The sequence below is a fragment of the Sciurus carolinensis genome, chromosome 15 (genome assembly GCF_902686445.1).
Source record: "Sciurus carolinensis chromosome 15, mSciCar1.2, whole genome shotgun sequence".
Classification (NCBI taxonomy): Eukaryota; Metazoa; Chordata; class Mammalia; order Rodentia; family Sciuridae; genus Sciurus; species Sciurus carolinensis.
This window is the reverse complement of record NC_062227.1, coordinates 34,432,679-34,458,044: the sequence shown is the minus strand read 5'-3', so window position 1 is coordinate 34,458,044 and position 25,366 is coordinate 34,432,679. Positions and strand designations below refer to the sequence as shown.

Genomic DNA, 25,366 nt, shown 5'->3' with positions numbered 1-25,366 from the left:
CCTTATTGGGTACAGGTTCTCTGAAATCCCCGAGGAGATAGTTAACGGATGGATTGTTGAAGGACAAAGTAGGCTGGTTAAGTTTCAAAGCCTGATGCATTAAGAGAGATATCCATTGTTACAGAAGCCTTGCACCAAAGTTCACTTCATTCACGATGAACCTGCTCTGCCACAGATTCCGAGTCCAACCAGTCCCTGAGCCGATTGGAAGCAGTGACAGCACGTTCCTTTGAAGAGGAGGAAGGTCACTTGAGCAGTAGAAAACACAGAATGTCTGAAGGAAAGGATTGTGGTGGAGGAGATGCGCTCTCCAATGGCATCAAAAAGCACAGGTAGGATAGTCTTTAAACGGTTCTCATGGCTGTCATCTTCACAGACGGTAAATTTGGGTTCATAAAGAAATATATGCCTTCTCTTCACTTTTCCCCCTCTGTTGGGTGTTTGTGCTACTATCACATTTTAGTGAAAGGATTTAATGTAGGTGCTTTCATTCCTTGTCCTTTTAAGAGATTGTCATTTATAAGCATAGGGACAAAACACAAAACTTGGTTTTAGCAATCATTTTCAGGAGAATGTGTAAATCCTTCAGTTGGCGATTCAGAAAGTTCCTCAGAACTACCTATTGAAATCGATGCTGTGTTCCCTTTTTCATCATACATCTTTTATGACTCTGCCTCCCAATGCTATTTTAGTTTCTAGTCATTTGATCTTCTTGTTGGTTTTATTACAAATGAGTGGTAATGTTGCCAGCTCATTGACACAATTTAGTTAAATTTAAACAAAGACAGTTATTAAGTCCCAGGATTTGCTGAGCATATCCATTTTATACTAGCTAATAACATTAGTATGTTTTTATTCCCTTAATGGATTAGTGCTAGAGATTTTCCCAAATGAATGAAATGTAACAGATACCACAGTTCTCTGGTTTCAGCACAGGTTTACAGACACAGTGGCTTATGTGCATGTATTCACATAATAACATTCAAAATTATCAGTGAAAAATTTATCTTTGTCAAAAGATAAGGATTAGATAAGGATTACTAATGGTTAATTTCTATAAAATGGTCTTGGTTTTTTTCTTGTTCGTAGATTGCATAACACCATGGTTCTGACCACAGCTGCTCTCAAGTATTGTTCTGGGAAAAATGCACACATCATCGCTTCTCTGATTTATGTGTACTTTCCCCTTATTAGCAAAAATGTCTTAGTTTGTATTTATTTTTAGAAGATCAGTGAGTTTTACAAACTAAAGTAGATAAAAGAAGTTTTTTTTGTTGTTGTTGAGTTAGAAGTTGTCCTCTAAATGTACTTATTAATGACCGTCCTTTGATGGAGTTTACATTACAAATGATAGGGCTCCCAGTGAGTGTCTCTGCTAACTCCAACTGCAGTTACCATTGGTTTCGTTGGAGCCCTAAATATGAAATATCTAACAGTAAATCTGGCAGTTTTACCAAAGAGAAGACAACCTTTAACTGTTTATCACATACCTGTGATAAACCTACTACCATCTAGTGAGAATACCGGTGAAATCTTCGGAAAACTCAAAGAAGCATATAAGTATTTATACTTACATACATATTAAGTATATAATTATTACTATAAGTATATAAGTATAATAAGTACTTATATATATAATTACTAAAATATCAGAATGAAAACAGTGTTTAAAACAGCTGTTATGTTGTGGCTGGGGGGATTTCTCTAAACCTTTTTAGGGTCTGATACTCTCTTTTGTACGTGATCTATAATCAGGGAAATAGCAATTTTGCATTTGACTTAATTTATCATATTCATATATTCTGTGCTCTTAGTCAAACCTAGAATGGTACAAATGTGAAAATGTGAAATTGTTGAAAAGTATGAAATAAGGATAAGCCACTCAAGAAGATAAGAACTGTAACTAGGTAGTGCCCTAATCAGAAAAGTTTAACTAATAAAATAAGATGTAGCTTATTAAACCTGTAAATGTAATGTTATCTTCTTCAGTTATTCAGATCAAAAGAGGACAATTTATGAAATTCTCAGCAGCCTGATGTGTGGGAAAAACATCATAATTTCCTATTTTTAATAGTAGTTTTTATAGGAGATTTTAAGTGCCTATGTTTTCTTCCATCATTAGTTAAGTAAACAGAGTCTGTGCTACACATAATTAAAAAGTTTAATTTTAGAATAGGAAAAAAGTTGTAGTATCAAGGCTATCAAATCTCTCTTGCCTGAGTCCTAAACTATATTAGGAATCTGTTTCTTGTAGGCAATTATTGTATATAATAATAACTTGCATTGGTAGTAGCCATGGAGGAATCTGTTTCTAGAAGGCAGTTGCTGTATTGTTATTATTAATAACTTGCATTGATAGTAGTCATGATGATGTTTTAGGAAAGAAGGCCTGTGTTGCAGTGTGGCCTGTGTTTCTTAGACCTAACCCAGTGACCATGAAACTTATTTAAGTTGTTTGATCCTTAAAATTATGTGAGATTTGTTTTTGACCTAGTCATATTTGTTTTCTCTAATACTGGAAAACAATTTACTTAACACTTAACTTTCCCATATAAGTCTTGTATTTATGCCACCTGATACTACCAGTTAACCCCCTGGCAAATGCACACTGAAATTTAGAGGGGAGGTGTAGAAGTCTACTGATTATAAATTTTAAAACAGGAGACAGAGAGAATGTATATTTTTTGATGAAAAAAGAGAAGCTTTATCAAAATAGTCCTTAACTAATTTGCTGATAAAATAGAACAAGGATTTTCAACCATGTACTGTTTTTTTTTTCAGCCATGAAACCATTTGTGTAACACATATTCAATGTGAAAACTATTAAAATCTCATCACTTTCATTTTGATAGCATTTTCCCCCAGAAAATACACCAAGTTGCTTTGTGAAAATTTGGCTACAACATACAGTAGTTGGATTTATATGGGGCTTTTTGTCATCATGGCCATATTGCATTGGAGTAGTTCTCTATACTTGGACCTAATTTATTGAATTTATTCTGAGCTCTGTCTTATAATTTGTTAGCACTTTTGCCCAGGTTGTTATAATTCGTAAACATATTTGGCATTTATTTCAGCCATGTCACTGGGTACAGTGTAAAAGATGTAGAGTACATTAGTCAGAATCTGAAAATGTTGGATCCATGTTATAATTCTACAAATGTCATTCATTATATTAATAAATTAATGGAGAAAACTATATGATCGCTTTTAGTGGATAAAAAAAGTTTCAATAAAATAGTCATTCATAATTAATAAATACCTTGGCAAACCACAAATAGAAAAAAAAACCTGCTTAATCTGGTTAAAAGTTACAACAAACAAATTGCTCAGTAATAAGCTATTAAGACTTTTTATAATATCAGAAATAAGACAGAATGAGCCAAGTGTAGTGGTGCACATCTGTAATTCCAGCTACTTGGGAAGATCAGACAGGAGAATTTCAAGTTGGAAGCCTTCTTCTCCAACTACTGAGATAATCCTGTCTCCACAAAAAAATGCTGGGGTTAGCTGTGTGGTAGATATGCTTGCTTAGCATGTGTGCGGCCTTGAGTTCTATCCTCAGTACCACCAAAAATAAACAAACAAACAGGTTGCTTAGTCCTTTTATTCAGTATTATTTGGAGTCTATAGCCAGAGACAGAACACATATATAATTTAGAAATAAGTTGTCATTTTTCACAGATGACATGATAATCTACATAGAAGACTCATAGTATTCATATAAAAATTAGAGTTAGAATGTTTAGCAATGTTGTTATATAAAATTACATTTCTGTATACTATCAACATAGAAACTACAATACAACTGGAAGAAGAGATATTTGGAGCAACTACTAAAAAGTTACATACCTAGAAATAAATCTTAGAAAACCACCCCCATGGGAAAAGAGTGTGTAATAATAAAACTTATTAGAAAGGGAAATTCATGACCAGTGGTGCATGTTTGTAATCCCAGCAGCTTGGGAGGCTGAGGCAGGATGATTTCGAGTTCAAAGCCAGCCTCAGCAAAAGCGAGGTCCTATCTCTAAAGAAAATACAAAATCGGGCTGGGGATGTGCCTCAGTGGTTGAGTGCCCCTGAATTCAATCCCTGGCAACCCCCATTAAAAAAAAAAAAAAAAAAAAAAAAAAAAAAAAAAAAAAAAAAGAAAAGAAAGAAAGAAAAAAGAAAAAGAAAGGAAAATTCATTGTCATAAAGGTTTTTTTTGCCAAATTACTCTGTAGTCTCAATGTAATTTTAGTTAACATCACAATGGTGTTTTCCTTGGAAATTGGGGAGTGGATTCTGAAATGTGTAGTTAAATACAGAGGGCTTTGAAGAACCAAGATGCTGCTCAGGACCAGATCAGAGGAAAGGATGATGTTTGCCCTATCAGATGTCAAGACTGATGACAATTTTTAGTTTCAAATTTCCCTGGCTATAGATTGATCTTCAAAATAGGAAGGAAGAAACCAAAATCAAGTCCCAAAGATACCACATATTAAGAAACTTGGCTTATGAATAAAGCTAGCATGTGGGAAAGAATGGATAGTTAGGTAATGATGCTTAGATAATCATTTAATATGGAGGTGAAAAAATGAAATGGATCCCCATTTTGTATACAGTGGTCCCTTTATATCTGCAGCTCTGTGTCTATGAAGTCAAACCACCACAGATTGAAAGTAATTGAAAAAAAAAATGGAATACAAACAGACTTGTTTTCTTGTAATTATTCCCTGAACAATACATTGTAATAACTGTTTATATAGTATTTACATGTTACGTGTTATATGTAATCTAGAGATGATTTAAAATAGATGGGAGGATGTGCGTGAGTTAGATATAACTGCTATACCATTTAATACAAGGCATTTGAGCATCCACAGATTTCGGTATCCAAGGGGAGTCCTGGAACCCAATACCCTGCAGAGACCAAGGGACAACACTTCACAATTATAATTGTAGGTGAATCAAACACTTAAACATGAAAGGTCAACATTGAAATACTTTCAGAATAGAAAATACCTATCATTTTGAGTTAAGAAAAAATTCCTGTAACAAATATGATCAGGACAGGGCTGTATCATCTGATTCTAATTAACTTACTTGCACTTGATATGTTAACCTAAAGATTTCTATTGTAAATGTGACTGAGACTCTTAAAGGTTTATTATGTGGAAGTGGTAGATGAGAACTCTAGATGATTGCCTAGCTTTACTCACCGTCATAACTGCTTTAGATTTCAGTTGTTAGGTAGCCAGGAGGAGAGGAGTGTAATAGCAGTTGTCTAATGAGTATGAAGATTCATGTAGGGAATACCCTGACAAGTTGAAGTCAAAGAGATTGAAAATATAAGATAGGGAAGCATTTTCCAGGAAGTAAGAATATAATGAGATAGTGTTATTATGGGTAAATAAAAATTATTTAGCTTTGAGTATATTTAATCACTGGAATATAACCATCCTGGTTTTGGAATCTCAGTCCCTAAGAGTTGGGACAAAATGATTTGGACTCAGACTTGGTTAGATCAGGGAATAGAGTTGGTAGCAAGTTGCCTCACCCAGAGGTCCTCTGCTGTCCTGGGTAGAAAGACTCCCTAGTCAGTCAGGAAACATGCAGGGCAATTCTTTGTCATGTAGTAATTAGGGACACTTAAGCTACATGTCTGATTTTCAGAGGACTCAGGAGTCATGAGGGAAAGAACAAGAGTTAGCCAGTTTTGTGGAAGGACCTGTGGGTTGGAGGGAGCAGTGGTTCCAAAGACACTGAGTCTGTGCTGTCTTCACACCACCTTGCTCCTTGCCCTAATGAATTTACTTGTCCTGGAAAGTAGAGGGTTGCAATGAAAAGAAAGAATAGTATTCCCTAGAAGCTCAAGCCCTTGACTGTTGCGCCTGCCTCTGACAAACTGGACACAAGCCTGTCTTAACAGCTAGAGAGAAAGGAATACTAAGGGGGTCAGACAGTAAACTCCAAGAGGAGCAGCAGCAGAAGATGCTTAATACTTACATCCTTTTGAAGCATAGAACTTGGGCCGGGCTACCACTCCACTGTGGCATAGGCTATTGCCAGTCAAGAAACCTCAGGAGTGTGTCCTCAGAGGCCAGTGCAGATTGGACACCCGGAACAGATTGACAAGTTGGATGGCAATAGCTGAAGCAGAGGATGAAAACCAGCAGGCCACTCAGATTACAGGACATCCATCCTTCTACAAAAATACATTTGGAGATCTCTCCACAGATGAGTGCCAACTTGACAGATGGGGCTCGTCATCCAGCAAAGAGAGTTCAGATTTAAAAACCTTATCTAGGACCAACAAACTGGCAGGCCATGGGGGTCACTTTGTGTATGTTTGGAAGAAACAAAAGCAGGATGAAATCCAATTCATGAAAACTTTCATAAGCCCGTTGAGTTGCTGAGTTTATTGCCAGGATTTACTCTAGAAAAACTGCAATCTCTTTCCATAGAACATTCACCTCTTTCAACTCTAGTTTAGAAAGCAGATAGAGGAGTTGCTCTTTTGGAAGGAGGGGTTAAGGCTCAGAGGCCCATAGGCCCCCTCCTCTGCCCTGCCCCTGCCTGCAGAGATACCTCATTGGGTTCCAGGGGCTCTTTAAATATAGTTGGAAAACCAGGCTTTTCCAATTCTGGCATTCTGTAAACAAGTGATGGTAGGACACACTTTTGCCTGACTCTGAAGACTTGTTCTAATCTGTTGTATGCTGGTGCTTATTGTGGGCAAATGAGAGTGCTTGTCAAGGGCAGTCATCATCTGTACAGTTTTGCTTTATTGAACAAAACAGCAAATAGCTAATTAGAATTGTTTGCCTGGGCTATGAAGAAAAAGAATGTATTTTCAGGTATAGAATTCCATTTATAAAATTTCTATTATGGAAAATTTCAAACATGCTTTATTAACTAGAGAACATAATGACAGTGAACCCTTTATACCTGTCATTCTGCTTCAGTGTTTATCATGGACCCAACTTTGTTTCATCTGTAAGTCTCTTTATCTCTCATCTCTTATAATTTAAAGCAAATCTAAGATCTATTATTTTATCTTTATTTCTCAGAACATAGCTTTTTAAAAAAATTTTTTTGTAGTTATAGATGGACAGAATGCCATTATTTGTTTATTTTTAATGTGGTGCTAAGGATCAAACCCAGTGCCTCACACGTGCTAGGCAAGCGCACTGCCACTGAGCTTCAGCCCAGCCCAGAACATAGCCTTTTAATTGAAAAATAAAAAATATATACATATAAGGTACAGAACATGTTTCAAAATATGTATATATACATTGTGGAGTGGCTAAACAGAGCTAATTCACATGGTTATTTTTTTATGGGAAAAACAAAATCTGCTTAGTGATTTTCAAGTATATAATACATTGTTATTAACTATAGTAATCATATACAGATCTCTTAATTTAGTCCTCCCCCAAATATGGAATGCTTTGTAAATTTGCATGTCATCCATATGCATATTTATGCCATTTGTATTTTCTCATTTAGTTTATGTGCTGCCAGAGTATTAGTTTTTAATATTTCAGTAAGTGTCTCTAAAACAGAGACATTTTCTCTTCCCAAGCAACACTACCATTACCAACATAAATAATAGTTTCTTAATTATCTGTTATCAAATATTAGTAGTCACAATTTCCTGCTTGTCTTATAAATGTGTTTTAATAATTATATCCAAAATGTCATTTTATAATAAAGATTAAAAAGTTCCACATAATTCCCTTTTGGCTTATATGTATCTTAAAACCTTTTCAATCTCTAGGTTTCCTATTCCTTCTCCATTTCTTTCTTGCCATTTATTTGTTGAAGAAACCGGGTCATTTCTCAGGTAGAATATTCCACAATCCGGATATGGCTGTTGCGTTCCCAGGGTGTCATTTAACATGTTCTTCTACCCTTGAATTTCTTGTAAATTGATGATTATACCCAGAAGTTTGACCAGATTTAGCACAAAATACTTGATAGGAGCACATACTGTAGGTATACCTCCTGCTTGCTTTCTTTTTGTAATGTTGACATTGATTACTGGTTTCAGGTGCTGTCCGTCTGATATATCCACGATAAAGTTGCCTGACAGCATTTTACCTAATGTCTTTAGTGGGTGTTGTTGATCATTGTCTATATCCTCATTTCATTAGGAGCTACAGAATAGTGGTATTTCAATTTTGTCATCCCTTCTACATCTATGAGCTTGAATTCTTCTGTAAAGGACTTCTTTACAAAACCTTCCCAGTGCCTCTTTGCCAAATTGTGTGTGTGTTGTGGGGGAGGGTGTGGGTGTCTGTATAGTGTTTTTTCCATTCCTTAACATGCTTTAAAGGTGATATATGACATAATGGATGGGTTTGTTAAATCTCTTTAAGGTGTTTTCCCCCTCTTTGGTTAGAGAGCCCTTCTGTGTCCATTTAACAGGTTCGACTTTGTTTTGGTTTGTTTTTTCTTGTTGTTGTTGTTGTTGTTCTTGTGGTTGTGTCCTCCTCCTCCTACCTTCTCCTCCCCTTCCTCCCCCTCCTCTCCTTCTTCCCTTCTCCCCTTCTTCCTCCTCCTCTTCCTTTCCCTTCCTTTGTCCTCCTCTCTTTCTCCTTCTCTTCCTCCTCCTTCCATATAATTTACATGTAACTTAAGCATATTGTCTTTGAGAGCTATGCTTTCTGAAAGGAAAAGATGTTTGAGACCTATTTCCTGCCCCAGACCTGGAGTCAGCAGTATTTCTAAGGAGTCCTGTTCATTTTAGTGGGAAATACTACTTAGAACTAACAACAGGAGTAATAAGGTTGCACAGTGCGGCTGGATCAGCCACTATTTTTATTTCTTTCCATGGGAGAAAGTAGATACCTTCCCCTTCCCCACTTTTTTTTTTTAAAGGAAAAATACTTCATTAGTGCATACCAGTGTATTACCAGATTAAATTTTGGATTACACAGTTTTTTCCTTCATTGCTTTGATTTTAATTGCATCTTAGGTTTCATAATGACATTTATATAATTACCTACTTGCTTTATTCTAATATGTGTGTTTATATCACTTACACATGCACATTAATACTGTTACTCAAAATATGATTGTTGAAAAGAGTTTTGTATTTTTTTCATTTCTTTTATAAAAATCCCAGGGAATGTACAATTGGTGTTGTTTGATGAAAGTCACTTGCATTGGTTCCCTTCAGTGTGGTTAAATATTACCTTGTTGCACAAGCAGGTTCTTTATTTCATTTGCTTTCAAGATTTAGAGATTCTTTTAATTCCACTTTATTTTTTATAATTATGTTTTCAAGTGGATGGGTTTTCAAGTGAAAACATAACTATATGTTATGTTTGCATGAATTCAAAATAAGGTATGTTTAGACAAATCTTATTTCCATTCTTGTCCCTTTAACAGTGGTTTCCTCCTTTCCCCTAGAGGTAACAATTTTTCTAAGTATTTTGGTTTAAATATAAACAATGTAAAAAGATGTGATATTCCTTTTTCCCCTTAGAGAAAAGATACTGTGCAACTTTGATTTTTTTTTTTTTTTTTCATTTAACAGTGTAGGCTGTTCTCAGTTCTTTTGATCTTTGCTCATTGAGTTATTGTCCAACCCTTAAGAAATGTGTACCTGTAGGGCTGGGGTTGTGACTCAGAGGTAATATGCTCACCTAGCTTGGGTTAGGCGCTGGGTTCCATCCTTAGCACCACATAAAAAGAAATAAATAAAGGCATTGTGTCCATCTACAACTAAAAAAAAAATGTGTACATGTGTGTTTAGTTTAGAGATGATTCTTTTTATAATTTTGAATTGGCTATAAATTCCTATGGTTCAAAATTCAGAAATAGAGTATATTTTGCTTCTCTTCCCTCCTCATCCAACCCCAGTACTAGGGATTGACCCCAGGTCCTAAGGCTTGCTAGGCAAGTGCTGTACCACTGAACCACATCCCAGCCCCATGATTTGCAAATTTTAGTTTCTATTTTTCGAGGGTGGGTGTGGGTGGGTACCAGGGATTGAACTCAGGGGCACCCAACCACTGAGCCACATCCCCAGCCCTATTTTGTATTTTATTTAGAGACAGGGTCTCACTGAGTTGTTTAGTTCCTCACTGTTGCTGAGGCTGTCTTCGAACTCATGTTCCTCTTGCTTCAGCCTCCTGAGCTGCTGGATTATAGGTATGTGCCACCACACCCAGCTTAATTCCTACTTTTTTAAGCCAGCTATTTCCTTTCTTTCCCCAAATGCAACCACTATTTTTACATATAAATGTTTTCATATAAATGATAGAAATATATACATAAAATTCCTGACCTTTCTTTTAAAATAAATATATATCAAATTAGTTATTTAACAAATACTCGTTGAACCCCTCTTAATGTAAGATACTGTACTGGTTGCTGGAAACACAGCAATGAACAAAAACCTTGCTTGTACAAATATGGGGTATCCATTTCCAAGATGAGAGACGTTGAATATCTTTTGGTATTTTTAAGAGAGGTTGAATATCTTTTGGTATATCTAAAATCTGCTGTCCTTGATTTCCATTCTGTTTTGGAAAGGTGTTTCAGAGTATGGCGAAATTTCTTTTTCTGTGAACTTATATCTATTACTCATTTGTCTGTAGGAATGTTGAATTTACCAATTTTCAGGTGCTCTATAATCATCATTAGGTAAACTGACTTTTTTTGTGTGTTTATAAGTTGAAAATATTTTTTTCTAGGTTCGTCAAATGGTAATTCTTAGAGTTTCTAATTCTTCATACATAATAAGAAATTGATAATAAGAAATAGATTTACTATAATCTTTAATAAATGGCAGCATTGGTTTAAAATTTTTGTTTTCTTGATTTTTGTATACATTTCTATAAAGTGCTTTTGAAAAAAGATACTGGTGAACTAGAAAAGTGTAGTTATTAAGAGGTTCTTCGAGCTAGGTGTGGTAGTGCACACCTGTAATCACAGTGACTTATGAGACTGAAGCAGGAGGATCACAAGTTCAAGGCTGGACTATACAACTTAGCAAGAAATTAAAAAAAAAAAAAAAAAAAAGGACTGGGGATATACTCAGTGGTAGAATGCCCTTGGATTCAATCCCCAGTACTGGAGTGGGGGTATGAAAATCTTCTTGGGTTTGAATCTATCCTGTACTACATTCCTGACCTTACACAATTTTTAATGTCTTTGAATCCCAACTTCTTCATCTTAAAAATAGGCATAGTAATAAGGCTTGCTTTGAGATGAGATGATCTGTGCAAAGCATTCAGTGATTTTTGCTCTTTCCTGTCAGGTGCTATTATAAATAGGAAAACCGGTAAAACCTAAGTAAAAAGTGGCAAATGAAATTGTTTTCTTCTTGGTGTGTGTGTGTATATGTGTGTGTGTGTGATATTGGGGATTGAACCCAGAGGTACTCTACCACTGAGCTGCACCCCCAGCCCTTTTTATTTTTTATTTTGGGGCAGAGTCTCACTAAATTGCCCAGGCTGGCCTGGAATTTGTAATCCTCCTGCCTCAGCCTCCTGAGTATCAGGGATTATAGGTATGTATCACCCTGCATGGCCTGTTCTGAAATTTTAACTTAAGTAAAAAGTCTGAACAGATTTTATAAATTTGTATCATCTCTTGAATCTAGAATTTAGGAAAGAGTTGAAATCAAAGTTTTGATCTTAGGACAGTGTTCTTTTGGTAAATGTGAAATAAGAAAAAATTTCCCTTAAAGTCTACTATCCTTGATTTCCATTGTATTTTGGAATTATGTTTCATAGTATGGCTAAAATGAAACATGTTTTTGTGTTCGTTTTTTGTTTTCTGTTGAGAATACACAGGTGTGCCTGGGTTCCACTCAGCCCATTGTAGAGTCACATTGTCAGAAATGTAAACAAGAGGTGACTAGAGGCCTTCAGCTCTGTTACTCATTCCTTGGTCCCTTGACATTAGTTTCCTCATGCAGAGGTCTCATTACTTTCTCCTTTTGATCCTTAGATGTTTTCAGTCTCTTAGGTAAATATCCAATTTCTTTTCCAAGTTTGCTTTGTAAACACTTTATAATCCTCAGAATGTCAAAAGAAAGCAGCAGTTAAATATTTATCAAACTGTATATTCTTGCTTAGCATCTTGCTCTATATGAAGATACACCTTCCCCTGCCTTTGGCCCCTACTTACACCTAAGCACAGGGTTAGAAGCACTAGAAAATATTTCAATGTAACAGTCTTTTAATGGTCTACCTGTTTACCGTGTCCAAATTTTATAGTAAGTCATAGATTGAGCATCTTGACTTCCAGTGACATATGGGACTTGATTTTTACCAATACATTGAAGTATCCCTTTCCCTTTGGAACTGTGCCAATCTCAATTTTGCCTCCAGGAGAAAACTGCCTCAGGGGACATAAAGATCTTTGGTATTGTTTCTTTGCTTGTTAACTCAGGAGGAATTTTCCTCTTTTAGAAAACACCATCTATAACAATAAAGAATTGCATGGTAAATAAATTAGAGAAGCGTTTCTTTTAAAAATCATACTGGTCCTTTAAAGATTTGTTACTTTATTGGCCTTGTGAGTTTAAAATCTGAAATTCTGGTTACTACACAATTATTCTTAAAATACATTGATTGTATAAAATGTGATATATGCTCATTGTCTGGGATATAACTTGTGTCACAGTATGAAGCCAAGCTTTGAAACTCAGCAAGAACCCTCTATTTGCCCATAGGAAGTATTAATGGCAATCCTCTGTTAATGTGGCATTGCCTCGCATTAATTACATACCCTGAGTCTCAATAAGGACTGAATGAGGGAAACACCAATGACTAGAACCAAGAATGTGTACTGTAATGTGACAGAGCACTGGTCTAAGCAGATGGTATGATTGTAGCAAAGTGGGGCACAAGCACTAAATTTTTAGTAGGAAATAAGAGTTGTAGCATAATATCCTACTAGTGCTATAGTAAAACTGTAGGAACCACAACTGGGCCAACTCACAGTCCCCAGCAGAACAGGCTTCTGTGGATGAAGCAAATAGGTAGCAGGTCACTATGGGTTCTTTGCAATATTGTTTTACTTTTGTGCTTGTGTTTTCATTCCTTTTACACCTTTATGGGCAGTGCCAGAACTTCTAGTGGGGGAAGTACACCATGATCATAAGACAATTGAGAACCCTTGGTTTACTGTGCTTCCTCTTCTGAGTTTGGTTCTGCTCTGTAGTTTTGGTTAGCTCTCTGGCTTTGGTAAGCATTTACTGTGCCCAGGCCTCAACTGCTTGTGCTCTAAGCTGAGCAGAATCCCACAAAGCACAGTCCATAACAAGATGACTGGAGCCCCGGTGTCTCTGGTTTTAAAGGCAATTCTTCTCTGACCACACTGCAGATCCAGGACTCTTGACAATATCGTGGTTAGTAATGATAGCAAGAACTTACATTGGTATCATAAATTGGTGTTTCTAAAGTACTTTCACAAGCTCTGTTGCTTTTTGAATTTCAAATAACTCTGAATTATAGGTAAGACAAGTATGATTATAGCATCAGTTTTATAGATAAAGAAATTGAAGCAAAGGATGTTTGATCTACACAGAAGTTTGATCTAATACAAAAAGTTTGACCTGCCCAAGGTCACTTGACCAACACATGGTATGACCTGAATTCAAACCAGGTTTGACTTCAGACTCCGTATTTTCTTAAAATGTAGATTTTTAATAGATATTTAGGGTAACAAAGATTTATCCATAGGCAAAAACTTTATATTCTGAAATTTAAGGTAATTTGTTGCAGCCTTTAATTAATGTAGTTCTAGGGGTTTTTTGTATAATAATTTACAGGGAATTAACATCATAAGCCCCAAATGATTATTAAGCATTCATCTGTTGTTAGCTTAGTGTTGGGTATTCACTACAAATTAAAGTTGCCATCTAGACCTTTTTAAGTTTCCAATTGAATAAACACAAACAAATTAGAACAACACATGAACACATTAAAATTTTTCTTCTTTTAAAGAGAAGATAAAAACATTCTCCTTAAACAAGTCTAAAGGAAAAAATTATATCTTCCTATAATCTGCATTTTCTATGAACTTCCTACCAAAGCAAACTATTCTAAAATATGCAGGAATAATTATAATGTTTCATAGAAATTGTGTATTTTTCCTGAATAACTATACATTTTCTTAATACTAGTGAAAAACTTTTTGACTGTTTGCCTTTAGGATATGATTGGCCAACTTATCTTTCTTTTTTCTTTTTAGATATTGATGGACCTTTATTTTATTCATTTGTTTTTATTTATATATGGTGCTGAGAATCGAACCCAGTGCCTCACACATGCTAGGCAAGTGCTCTACCACTGAGCCACAACCCAAGCCCCTGACCAACCTATCTTAGCAGAAATGAGAAAACCTCAGAAGACCAGGAATACTGTTTGGATCTCATGATACATTTTAGGACTCCTTGTGATGTTTCTCATCAGAAGAAACCTTCTCCAGGAAACCTTTGCAGTACAGGTGTTTTTCACTGTGATCAGAACAGTCAGAAAGAAACTGCTCTACTTGTTAGAGAACACCCTGTGGGTATTATGTGTCACAGAGCAGGAAGGAAGAAATTCAGCTCTGTCCCTGGAATTTGTCTCTCTCTGAGGGTAAGCAGTCAAAAGCATCTTACATCATTTAGAAAGGAAGTTAAATTAAGATTGTTGAACTAACTAAAAAGCAAATCACAAACAAATTGGTAATATTTGTTTGAAGGGAAGTTAATCTGAAAAGTTCAGAGCCACAAAAAGAGGCAGTAGTATTTACAGAGGAACATTTCTATTATTCAGTCTATCTCTGCTTCCTCTTCCTTCTGTTTCTCATTCTTAAATAATTCCTGTGTATTCCTCAAATCCTTCTTTCAGGGGTCTGAAGTCCTTGTCTGCAGTGTTCCAGAAAACATGCAGCTGTCCTACCGCAGAGCTGCTTTCAAGGATGAGCCATTTTCACCAGGCTCAGGCCTGCATTCTAGTAGAGAACTCCAAGCCTTGCCATAGTGTTGTCTGCTCCAACCAGACTCCCAGTCCATCTGGAGCACACCAAGTTCTGAGGCAAGACTTTTCTCAGTATACAGCCCAGAAGATTTCTGTGTGGTCAGGAAGGGCTTCTTTCCCCTTTCCACTAACAAAATTACCAGTGAAAACAGTCTCAGCTCTTCTTTGGAACATGGAGAGGTAGTAGTAGGAGATTTGTGCTCTTTGTCTTGCTGCCTCTCTTCCCTGTAGCAGCGTACACTGCAAGAGGCCTTGGCAAGCCTTTCTGTGAAACAGGAAGGGTGAGAGTTACCTCTGATCTGTGCAGCACATACCATGTCCTCAACATTCTGTCATTGAAACCACTTCCTTTAGGTCCAAACAGTCATGATATGCTCTCTTCACTTTTCAGTGATTTCACATCTATTTCAGTACCCATTGTGAAATCTTTTCATTCTTAGACGTAAGGGTAAGCAAAGGGTATTCACCCTAGGTTAAGGACTGCCTTTCTGTGGCACACTTCCTTCCTCTCATCTGAGGTGAACACTCTAAAGTGACCTACAGTAAGGCAGTCTGGATGCCCAGAGTGACAGCTCTAAGTCAAAACACTGGAACTGAACGCAATGGAGCATAATTGTGATTCTAGTGACTCAGGAGATTGAGACAGGATGGTTGCAAGTTCAAGGCCAGCCTTAGCAGATCAGCAAGACTGTCTCAAAAAATAAAAAGGGTGGGGATGTGGTTCAGTGGTTAAGTGCCTCTGAGTTCAATTCCAGGTCCTGAAAATTAAAAAGGACTGGAGATGCAGCTGAGTGGTAGATTACCCCTGAATTCAATTCCCAGTACCACAAACAAAGCAAAAGCAAGCAAAAAACCTCGCTGGTTCACAGGTATTTTCTCATTAGTACATTTTGGCTTTGAAATGTGATGATTCTACAAGCTTTCCTGTTAGTGCAGTTATGGTGATGAACTAACAAAAGTAGGAAGTAAACTTACTGTGTCCTTGTGTTCTGTGTTCTTGGAGTTTGATGATAAATTCTAAATTTTAGAAATACACTAAGAAAATCAGTGCAATTTTGTATATATAATTTTAGCTTATTAAAATGAAAATAAGTAGAGCCTCTTTTAAAATAAGTAAAATCACCCTAACCTTTGGACTTTACAGAGGCAGGTTTTAAAGTGATAATCATCAACTAGAGATATGTCATTTAAAAAATCAAAAAATGAAAAGTAAAATAAGCAAAATCAAACAGTAATATCATAGTTAAAAAATTATTAAAATGGGAAACCAAGTGGATTTTTTTTTAAAGATGCCTAAATAAAAAAGGCATATGACCAGTCTTAGAATTCTTATCTTAGACTTGTACTAACTTGCTTCTGAGACTCCAGGCTAATTTTAGTTGAAGATGTCTAGAAGCAGGTTAAATTACCCAGCTGTTGAGTTAACCGTAACTCCTTCATGTCTGTTTTAGCTGTATGTTCCAGTGCTGGTTTATACTAGGCTTCTGGATATGTGGAGAGAACTTTGGAATTCCTATATTTGAATTCAGACTGGAACTAGGTAGAGAGTACATTAAATGTCAGTCATGGGGGGTTTGGGCTCTAGCTCAGTGGTAGAGTGCTTGCCTAGCACATGTGAGGCATTGGGTTTGATCTTCAGCGCCACCTAAAAATAGATAAAATAAAGGCCACGTCCATCTATAACTAAAAAAAACATTTAAAAAATGTCAGTCGTGAAAAAAATTTATTTGATGTAGTATGGTCTCTTTAAGACCAGCCCAAACTTTGCTGCTGTTGAAAATGGGAATAGGTAAACTTTTAGGAATTTAATTGCATAGGTAAATTTTAGATACTTTAATTGTATTGATTTCAATATAATATATTGAAATGTATTCATGTGTAAGATGCCTTTGAATTAGGTCTCCTCATATATTACAACTGAAATTTTAATTAATGTTACATGGATTGAGGAATAATAGTATTTTTAAGACTAGAAATAAATCCAGTACCAGAAAAAAAAATCTTACAAACTTTGGAGAGCAAATTTTATTTTCCCTGATTATATAAGGGCATCATTTTCTTAAAGTCAAATTACATCAACTTAAACTGAAATTGAGTTGTGTGGCCAATGAAACTGGTTTATGCTCAGATTTAAATGTTAAGTTAATGTGAAAAATATTCATCTTTTAGACAGGTAAACTACTAAAAATGAATTTTGGTTGCAGTTTTTAAATTTTGTCATATTAAAATAAGAGAATATAAGTTTCATATATCTTTAAACATACTTAGTTGCATAAGTCCCAAGCCTTTAAAGTTTTAAAGCAGAATTCAGAAATGAAATGACGCTTTGAAACAGAAGTATCTCAAGAGTAAACATTGCTGGATGTTTTGTTGACCCGCTTCCCAGTATCCTCAAAGCCAATCACAGTGGTTGAAATTTAATCAGTATTTGTTGGAAGAATGGTTTTTTGCCCCTTGCCTTCTTCCAAAATTTTGTAAAGTTGTACTAGAAAAAGGGAGTACCATTCTACTAACTGTCCATGTCAGTGGTTTTAGAAAGTGGTCTTTGGGCCCTTGGATTGTCCCTAAGGTAGTCTTAGGGGACTACAAATTTAAACAACTTTCACAATATCACTAAGACATTTGCCTTTTTCATTTCTTTCCCCATAAGTGTGCAGTGGAGTTGTTGGAGATTACATGATGTGTGAGATCCCAGATTGTGTTCAGAAGCAGTTTTGAAAATTCATACATAAAAGAGATTACAGAAATGTAAAACAATGCCATTCTTCCACATTTTTGCTTTGGAAAATAGTTATTTTTATAAAAATTTATTTAGATTAACATTGATTTTATTAAGTGAATAGTTTTTTTTTTAAATAAAGTTTTTAAAAAAATTTTTTTAAATAACAAAAGATATAACCCACATTAAAAGAAAATCAAAACTGCAGGTTGATGTAACCCCTTTGGAAAGTAGTATGGAGATTCCTCAGAAAACTTGGAATGGACCCACCATTTGACCCTGTTAGTCCACTCCTTGGTTTATACCCAAAGGACTTAAAATCAGCATACTACAGTGATGCAGCCATAATAATGTTCATAGCTGCTCAATTCACATAAACTATGGAACCAACCTAGATATGCTGTTCAGTAGATGAAGTGATAAACTGTGGTATACACAATGGAATATTATTCAGCCATAAAGAAGAAAGAATTATGGTATTTGCAGGTAAATGGATGGAGTTGGGGAATATCATGCTAAGTGAAATAAGCCAGTCCCCCAAAAAACCAAAGGTCAGATGTTTTCTCTGTTAAGTGGGTACTGATACATAACAGGGTGGGGGGTAAGGGAAGAATGGAGGAACATTGGATTGTGTAGAGGGAAATGAGGGGAGGGTTGGGGGAAGAAAAGATGGTGGAATTAGACAAACATCATTACCTTGTGTACATGTATGATTATAGGAATGGTGTTACTCTACGTTGTGTACAACCAGAGAAATGAAAAGTTGTACTCCATTTGTGTATAATGAATCAAAATACATTCTGCTCTCATGTATAACTAAATAGAACAAACAATAAAAAAAGGAAGATGCAAAAACAAAAGAAAATCAACTCTTTGGGGTGGGGTCTTCAGTAATTTTTAAGCATTAAAATAATTTGAGTTCAAAATGTTTTAGAAATGCTAATTTATTCCACTAAATTACATCGTAGTTTCTTTTTCTTTGTTTCTTTGTTGAAGCAAAATTTATATGAACAGCAAAATTCAGAGATCTTAAGTATATAATTTCCTAAATTTTGGTAATGTATGTACCCATGTAACTTACATCCTAGTCAAGATATGGAGCTTTCCATCACTTCAGAAAGTTCCCTCATGTTGCCTCCCCGTCTATCCCTATCCTCCACAGACAGCTACTGTTCTGATTTCTATCACTATAGATTAGTGTCATCTATTTTTGAACTGCATTACAAGTAGAATCATATAGTCTATACTCTTGTTTTCTGGGTTTTGGGTTTTTTTGTTTGTTTGTTTGTTTGGTTTGACTTTAGTCATTCAACCTTGTATTTTTGAGGATCATCCCTATCTTGTATATCAGTGTCCATTCCTTTTTATTGGTGAACAATATGCCATTGCTTAAATATGCCACAATTTGCATTTCTGTACTCCTGTCAATGGGCATTTAGGTTGTTTCCAGTTTGGAATTAGAAATAAAGTTGCTATAATTGTTTTTATAGATATCTTTTTATTATTGTCATATTTTCATTCTTGTCATTCATTACCTAGGAGAATGCTCAGGTGCTAAGGGAGGAGGGTGTTTTTATCATTATTATTATTATTATTATTTTTAGTTATATACAGCACAGGGATACATACACCTGATATTATCACAAAAGTGTGGAACACAACCTGTTCCAGTTCAGTCCCTAGCACGCCCCCACCCTGTTATGATACTTGCCCCCAGGTGTGCCATTGTACATTCCTGACAGCAATACATGAGCATACTTCACATGCCCACTGGCATATGGTGTTGCATGTTGTCCGATTGTGGTTTTAATTTACATCCTTTAAAGATCCTGAGCACTTGTCTGTGTGTTTATTAACACTGTTGTGTCTTCCTTTTTGAAGTATCTGAGGGTTGTGTTCACTTTAAATTCACTTTATATTGGATTATATGTTTTTGTAATATTGATCTATAGAAATTCTTTATATATTTCGGATATCAATCCTCTGATGAATATGTATATATATATATATATCATGAATATTGGTTTAGCTTGCCTTTTCCTTTCCCCTAATAATGAATAGATCCCTTTCTTCTTTGTTAAACATGAGTTTTTAATTTTGATGAAGTCTGCTTTATAATTTTTCTCTTATGTTAGTGCTTTTTGGGTCATCATTAAGAAATCATTACCTACTCCAAACATTTAACTACTACTCCTATGTTCTTTCATATCACTGATGATGTTTCTTCTGGTTAACTTCATCAGTATCTTTGATGAGAATGAGAGAAAAATGGACGGTATTTAAAGCACATCAGAAATTCTGTGATGTGACATTTTAGTTTCTCTAAATACATAAATAGCCTTTTGTGGTTGACTATGGAAGAATTATAAATGCACTGTGGGATGGTTTACTCATCCTAGAACCCTAATCAACAGAAAGCCAACAGATAGATGTAAAGTTTACTTCAGCAGCACGTACTGTAGTGCTGACCTGCTGCAGTTCTGCCACTCACTCAGGTTGACCAAAGTTGGAATCTAGTGGGAATAAGTACATTTTAAAGATATGGGTGGTAAGTAAGAGCGTCTGCAGAAACTTTTATCCTTTTAGATAGAGATAATGAGTTGCAGTCTGTATGGTTCCATGTGCCCTAAATAGGACAAAGAAGGGATAGAAAGTTGAATGGTAATTTTCAATAAAGGTTTCTGATACTTTCAAATGACTTGGGACGAACTTAGTAGGCTTTCACATACATAATTACCTTTTCAATTCTTTTTTGGAAGGATAAATTTGTGAACTGTATCCCAAATGAACCATATAAATATTTTTGATGCATAAATGACATGATACTTCATTATTGTAATAATTTATTCTGTATCTTCATTTTAAACTCTAATCTTCATTTATGAATATAAATGTATTTTATAGTTTATTTCTAATGATAATATAGAAAGTTTGGGTGCTTCATAAAGATCAGTAGGGCAAATAGAAAATTAAAAAATACATACTTAGATACACTAAGATTAAATTTAAATTGGGACTTATAGAAGGAAGGATTGGGGGAGAGGAGAATAATTCTGATAGTTGAGAAGGGTTGAGTATCTGATAACTGCAGATAGATATACACACATACATACCACATGATAAATACACATGTACACATACAAATTTTCATTATTATAAAGTCTGTTTCTCTGTGCAGTTATTTTCCAAGATGTTTGGTTTGTTCTTTTGATCTTGAATCAGAGATAAGAATTGGGTTGTGTTTCACTTTTCAAAATATCCAAATGAATATGCTAGCACTTAAAATTATGATTTCTGCAGAATATTTAATAACATTGAACAAATGTTTATTTAAGTGCAAGTAAAAATGTATTTCGAAGAAGTCATTTTGAAAATATTTTTCAAGAAGTAGTTTAAAGACAGAAAATGATCACTGTGTTCTTTTTATCTCTGTCACTCTTTATTGATGTCTCTTATTTTTTCATTGTTTTTTTTTTTCCTTTGACTCCTTTTTAACTTAAGAGACATTTGGTAAAACCATTTCTTTTAACACACTGAGTACCTATCATGCCAAATTCTTAGTATCATGGGGAATACAGAGGAGAAGCTATATTCTGCAACCTAGGGGAGTAGGGATTACTAGCTAGTGGCAGATATGCACAGAGAGAACAAGGGATGGAGACAAAGAAAGTAAAGAATTGTGAAAATTAAGCTGAGTGTGGAACTAGCCAGCCTTGTTATTTTAAGAAAATAGAACATTGGTGTTTCTTTTAAAACCCTGTTGCTGACAACATGAGTTTGAGATTATTCCCAAATCCTAGGTGCAGAAGAAAGGTCTGAATGGAAGAGCCTGCTTAAAATTTCCAAGGGTGTATTTGGTAGGAGACAAGTACCTCAATTCTGATGACAAGTCAGTTTCAGTATCATTGAATAATGTCAATGGGATGATTAAAACCCATTAAAATTAAATATGGGATTTTTTTTTTTGTATATTCTCTTTTATCATTTTCAATTAAATGAAAAATATTATTTGGACAGAATTGGTCTAACACTTTCACCCAGGACATTTAAAACAAAGAATACCAGTGAACTATTAAGTAACAGGAAACAAAGGAACTTCACCAAGTTGGAGTCCCTTCCAAGTTGTTCATTGTGCCTTAAGGGCAGTCTTTGTTTAAGTAGAATCTTGGTCTAGTATCGCCTGTCCTCTTAGAAGTTCTGAGGGAGTAGCTTACTAGTTTGAAAAAAACTCATATTGTATTGATATAAGACCATAAATGAGATCCACTGCCTGCAGCATTCATCCTCTTTGTACAAAACCTTACTAACTGTGCAGAACTGCTTCATGTCTGCTTTTCTCTTGGCTAATAGAAATAACTTCATACTTACCTTTCTGTGAAAAGCTTTATATAGTTATGAAGACTGTTCCATGAGTGACTACTTTTATAGATCACCTTTAAAACTGTAACAGTTATACAGAAAGTAGTAATAATTTTAAATCTTTAACACTCAGAAAGACAAAATGATTTTTCCTAAAATAACAACAGCATCAGAATCCACTTTACGTGGATTTTCATACAGTATGTGCAGTAGAAGTATGTATGTGTTATTGGAACAATGTTTTCACTAACAATACCTATCCTTGCTAGATATATTCTATTATTTTTTTAAGGTGGTTACATTAGCCATTAAATTGAGTTGACAGTCCACAGTTAATGAGACCCAAAGTTTATAAAACAGTGCTCTGTATGCATTGTTTCATTGTTACCCCACCACAACCTTCTGAAATATTAGCATTGTCACTTTCTAAGTGGAAACATTAAACCTGGAGTAGTGGGGTAGTTACTTGTTCAAGTTTATACAATCAGTGTGAAGAATCCCATGTCTACAACTTCTTTTGCGGCCAAGCACAAGTTATTTTATGAGAGTGCTTAATTTATAGGACTGTTTTGAATATTGAATGAGGTGGTGCACTTTAAGTGATTAACACAGGATTTAAAATGGAGTAAGCATTTACTGAACATTAGCCATTAGTATTCAAACACTTCATCCTGGTAGAGCTCATTTGAAGTTAGCTCAGGGATATTTTGATGTCACAGCACTTCTGAAAGTACTGCTAAAAAAGACAACAGTAAAAAAACACCCAACTCTGAACTTTTCCTGTTTCCCTGAGGCAGGGAATCAATGATCAGTGGTATTTTTAAATGAAATAAAAGTTAAATAAAAATGTAGACTGCAGTTAAGATTCCTGGAAGCATGGGTTAAAAAAAAAAAAAAAATGTTGGAGGGAGAACTCCTCTGTCATGTAAGAAAGGGAACAGGAAGGGCTCAGAGGGCATGGGAATCCTAGAGTCACAAGGGTCCAAAACAGAAACAAGAACAAACCCCTTAAAGGGACCTCTGCTTTATGTAGAGATGTCAGCTTGAGATAAATGTGTATAATTTGGTCATTGCAGAATCGGAAATAAAAAAGAAAATCATAGTGTGGGAGAAACCTTAACCAAGATACATGACACAAAAAGGTTTTTTGTTGTTGTTGTTTTTGGGGGTTGTGTGTGTGTGTGTGTGTGTGTGCGTTTGTGTTTGTACGCGTGCGCATGCACAAGTGGTTGTAGACAGACAGCATGCCTTTATTTTATTTGCTTATTTTTATATTTGGTGCTAAGGATCGAACCCAGTGCCTCAAGTGCTAGGCAATCGCTCTGCCTCTGAGCCACAGCCACAGCCCCACAAAAGTTTTTTTTTTTTTTTTCTTTAACCTGCAAATATGGGCTGGTGGTGTAGTTCGGTGTAGAGCATTGGTGTCCTAGCGTGTGTGAGGTCCTGGATTCTGTCCCCAGCACTTGGGGTGAGGGGCAGGGGAATTAATACAGCTTACACACACACAGACACACAGTCTCACAAATTGACAGGAAAATCAGAGATAATAAATAGGCAGTTTACAGATGCATAAATTCAAATGTTACCAAATATAAAAAGATATTCTAACTGAACAGTAGTCAAGAGAAAATGTAAAATAGCATGACAGCATCACTTTCTAGCAGTCACACTGATAAAACGTAGAGAAAGCACCTGTTGACACCAGTTGCTGGTGGGGGGATGTGGGAAGAAGAGCACCCTCAGATTATTGGTGAAATAGGAAATTGCTAAAACCTTCTCAGAAAGCAATCTGACATCTGTGAAAACAGGAGATAGAGATACTTCAGTCTTACTCCTGGTACTCTGTTAAATAGAATTGAAAGCATCAAATTTAAATAAGAATATAATGTATTGAGATGTTTTGGTTATGTTGTTGGTTTTGGCAAAAGAACAGAAACAGCAAATACCTTTCATGGAGAATGACAATATGTTTTGGTATATTATTCTTACAGAATATTATACATTAATTAAAAGAATGTTTGCCATTTAACAAGAACAGATTTCTGTAAAATATAATGGAGAGAAAAATAACATAGGGAAAAGCAAACCATAGAGAAGTATGTATAGTTAGTATTCTGTTTTGATGTATTAAAGTCAGAAACCGCCTTTGTGCATACATGCATGCTCTTTATGTAACTACTTGGGAACATGGAGAAAATAGAAAAATATCTTCTTTATAGCATGGCTAATAGAGTGGTAAGCAAGAAGAATAAAGGTGATATATACTCCATAAAAAATAAAACCAGGGGACTGGGGGTATCTCAGTGGAAGAGCACTTGTCTAGCATGTGTGAGGCCCTGAGTTTGGTCCTCAGCCCTGCAAAAACAAAAATGTTTTAAAACCCCATCATACTTGATATGCTACTTAGGTAAAGTTACATATGTGCACACACGTGTTCCTAAAGACATAAAGAAAAAGATAGGTAAACTTGTATCTATCAACTTGAAGGGATGTCCTTGATATATTATTTAGTGAAAAAACAATGTGAGCTATAGGGTAATATTTCAATAAAAATATATATACTTGCATATGCTTGTTTGTGCAGAGAGAAAAGTGTGGGAGAGAATCCCAGGTTGTTGGTATTGGAGTGGGCGTTAGAAGGCTAGATTTGCTCTTTATTGGTGAATATTTTCATTTGTTTTATGATAATGTATTATTTAGTTTGAAAAATAGCCACATACTTTTTTGCTCATTTGATTATGTTTACTACTACTTGGTATGTGCTTGAGAAAAATGTTTTTTTTGTTGTATATGTTTTGGTTTTGATATAGAACTTGAATTCATAAAAAATTTAAGAATGAGATTGCCAAACTTTGTGAATTAAGACATTTAGCTTTCTTTTGGAGTGACTATTTAAAGAATGATGAAGTGTTTTTATCTTGTCCTTTGGGACAAGATACATAATAGCTGTTAGTTTCATTTATAAAATATAATGATAATAATCTTTCTAGGTAGATGATTTGACTTAGCAAATCATAGAATAACTATACATAGAATCACAAGACCTGTGTTAGACTTGGAAAAAGTCATCTGCAATGGTGGTGGTGAACAAAAGATTTATAATATAAAAGTTGCTCTTACAAATTGAAAAGATGATTTAGTGGGCAGATGCTACCACCAATGACTATGAATGTTTTTATCCTAGTATGCGTGTACTTTATAAAAATAACAAAGAATTTAGAAAATTCATAAAAACTGATAAGTAGGCCAGAAATGGAAACTTCTATTCCAGGAGACTATAATTGTCCTGGGCATTATTTTTCTTAGTATTGAT

At 35.2% G+C, this 25,366-nt stretch overlaps 1 protein-coding gene across 8 annotated transcripts in view; it reads left to right on the top strand.

Moving 5' to 3' along the window:
• The window catches only part of Osbpl1a (oxysterol binding protein like 1A), a 215,194-nt gene that overhangs the window by 142,946 nt on the left and 46,882 nt on the right, over window positions 1-25,366 (top strand). For 7 of the 8 annotated variants that reach the window (XM_047526381.1, XM_047526379.1, XM_047526380.1 and 4 more), the window contains one exon: window positions 176-332. In XM_047526381.1, the coding sequence (XP_047382337.1) occupies window positions 176-332 (157 nt within the window). Of the gene's footprint in view, window positions 1-175; window positions 333-25,366 lie in introns of those variants that run through there. The other variant, XM_047526385.1, reaches the window with a different exon arrangement.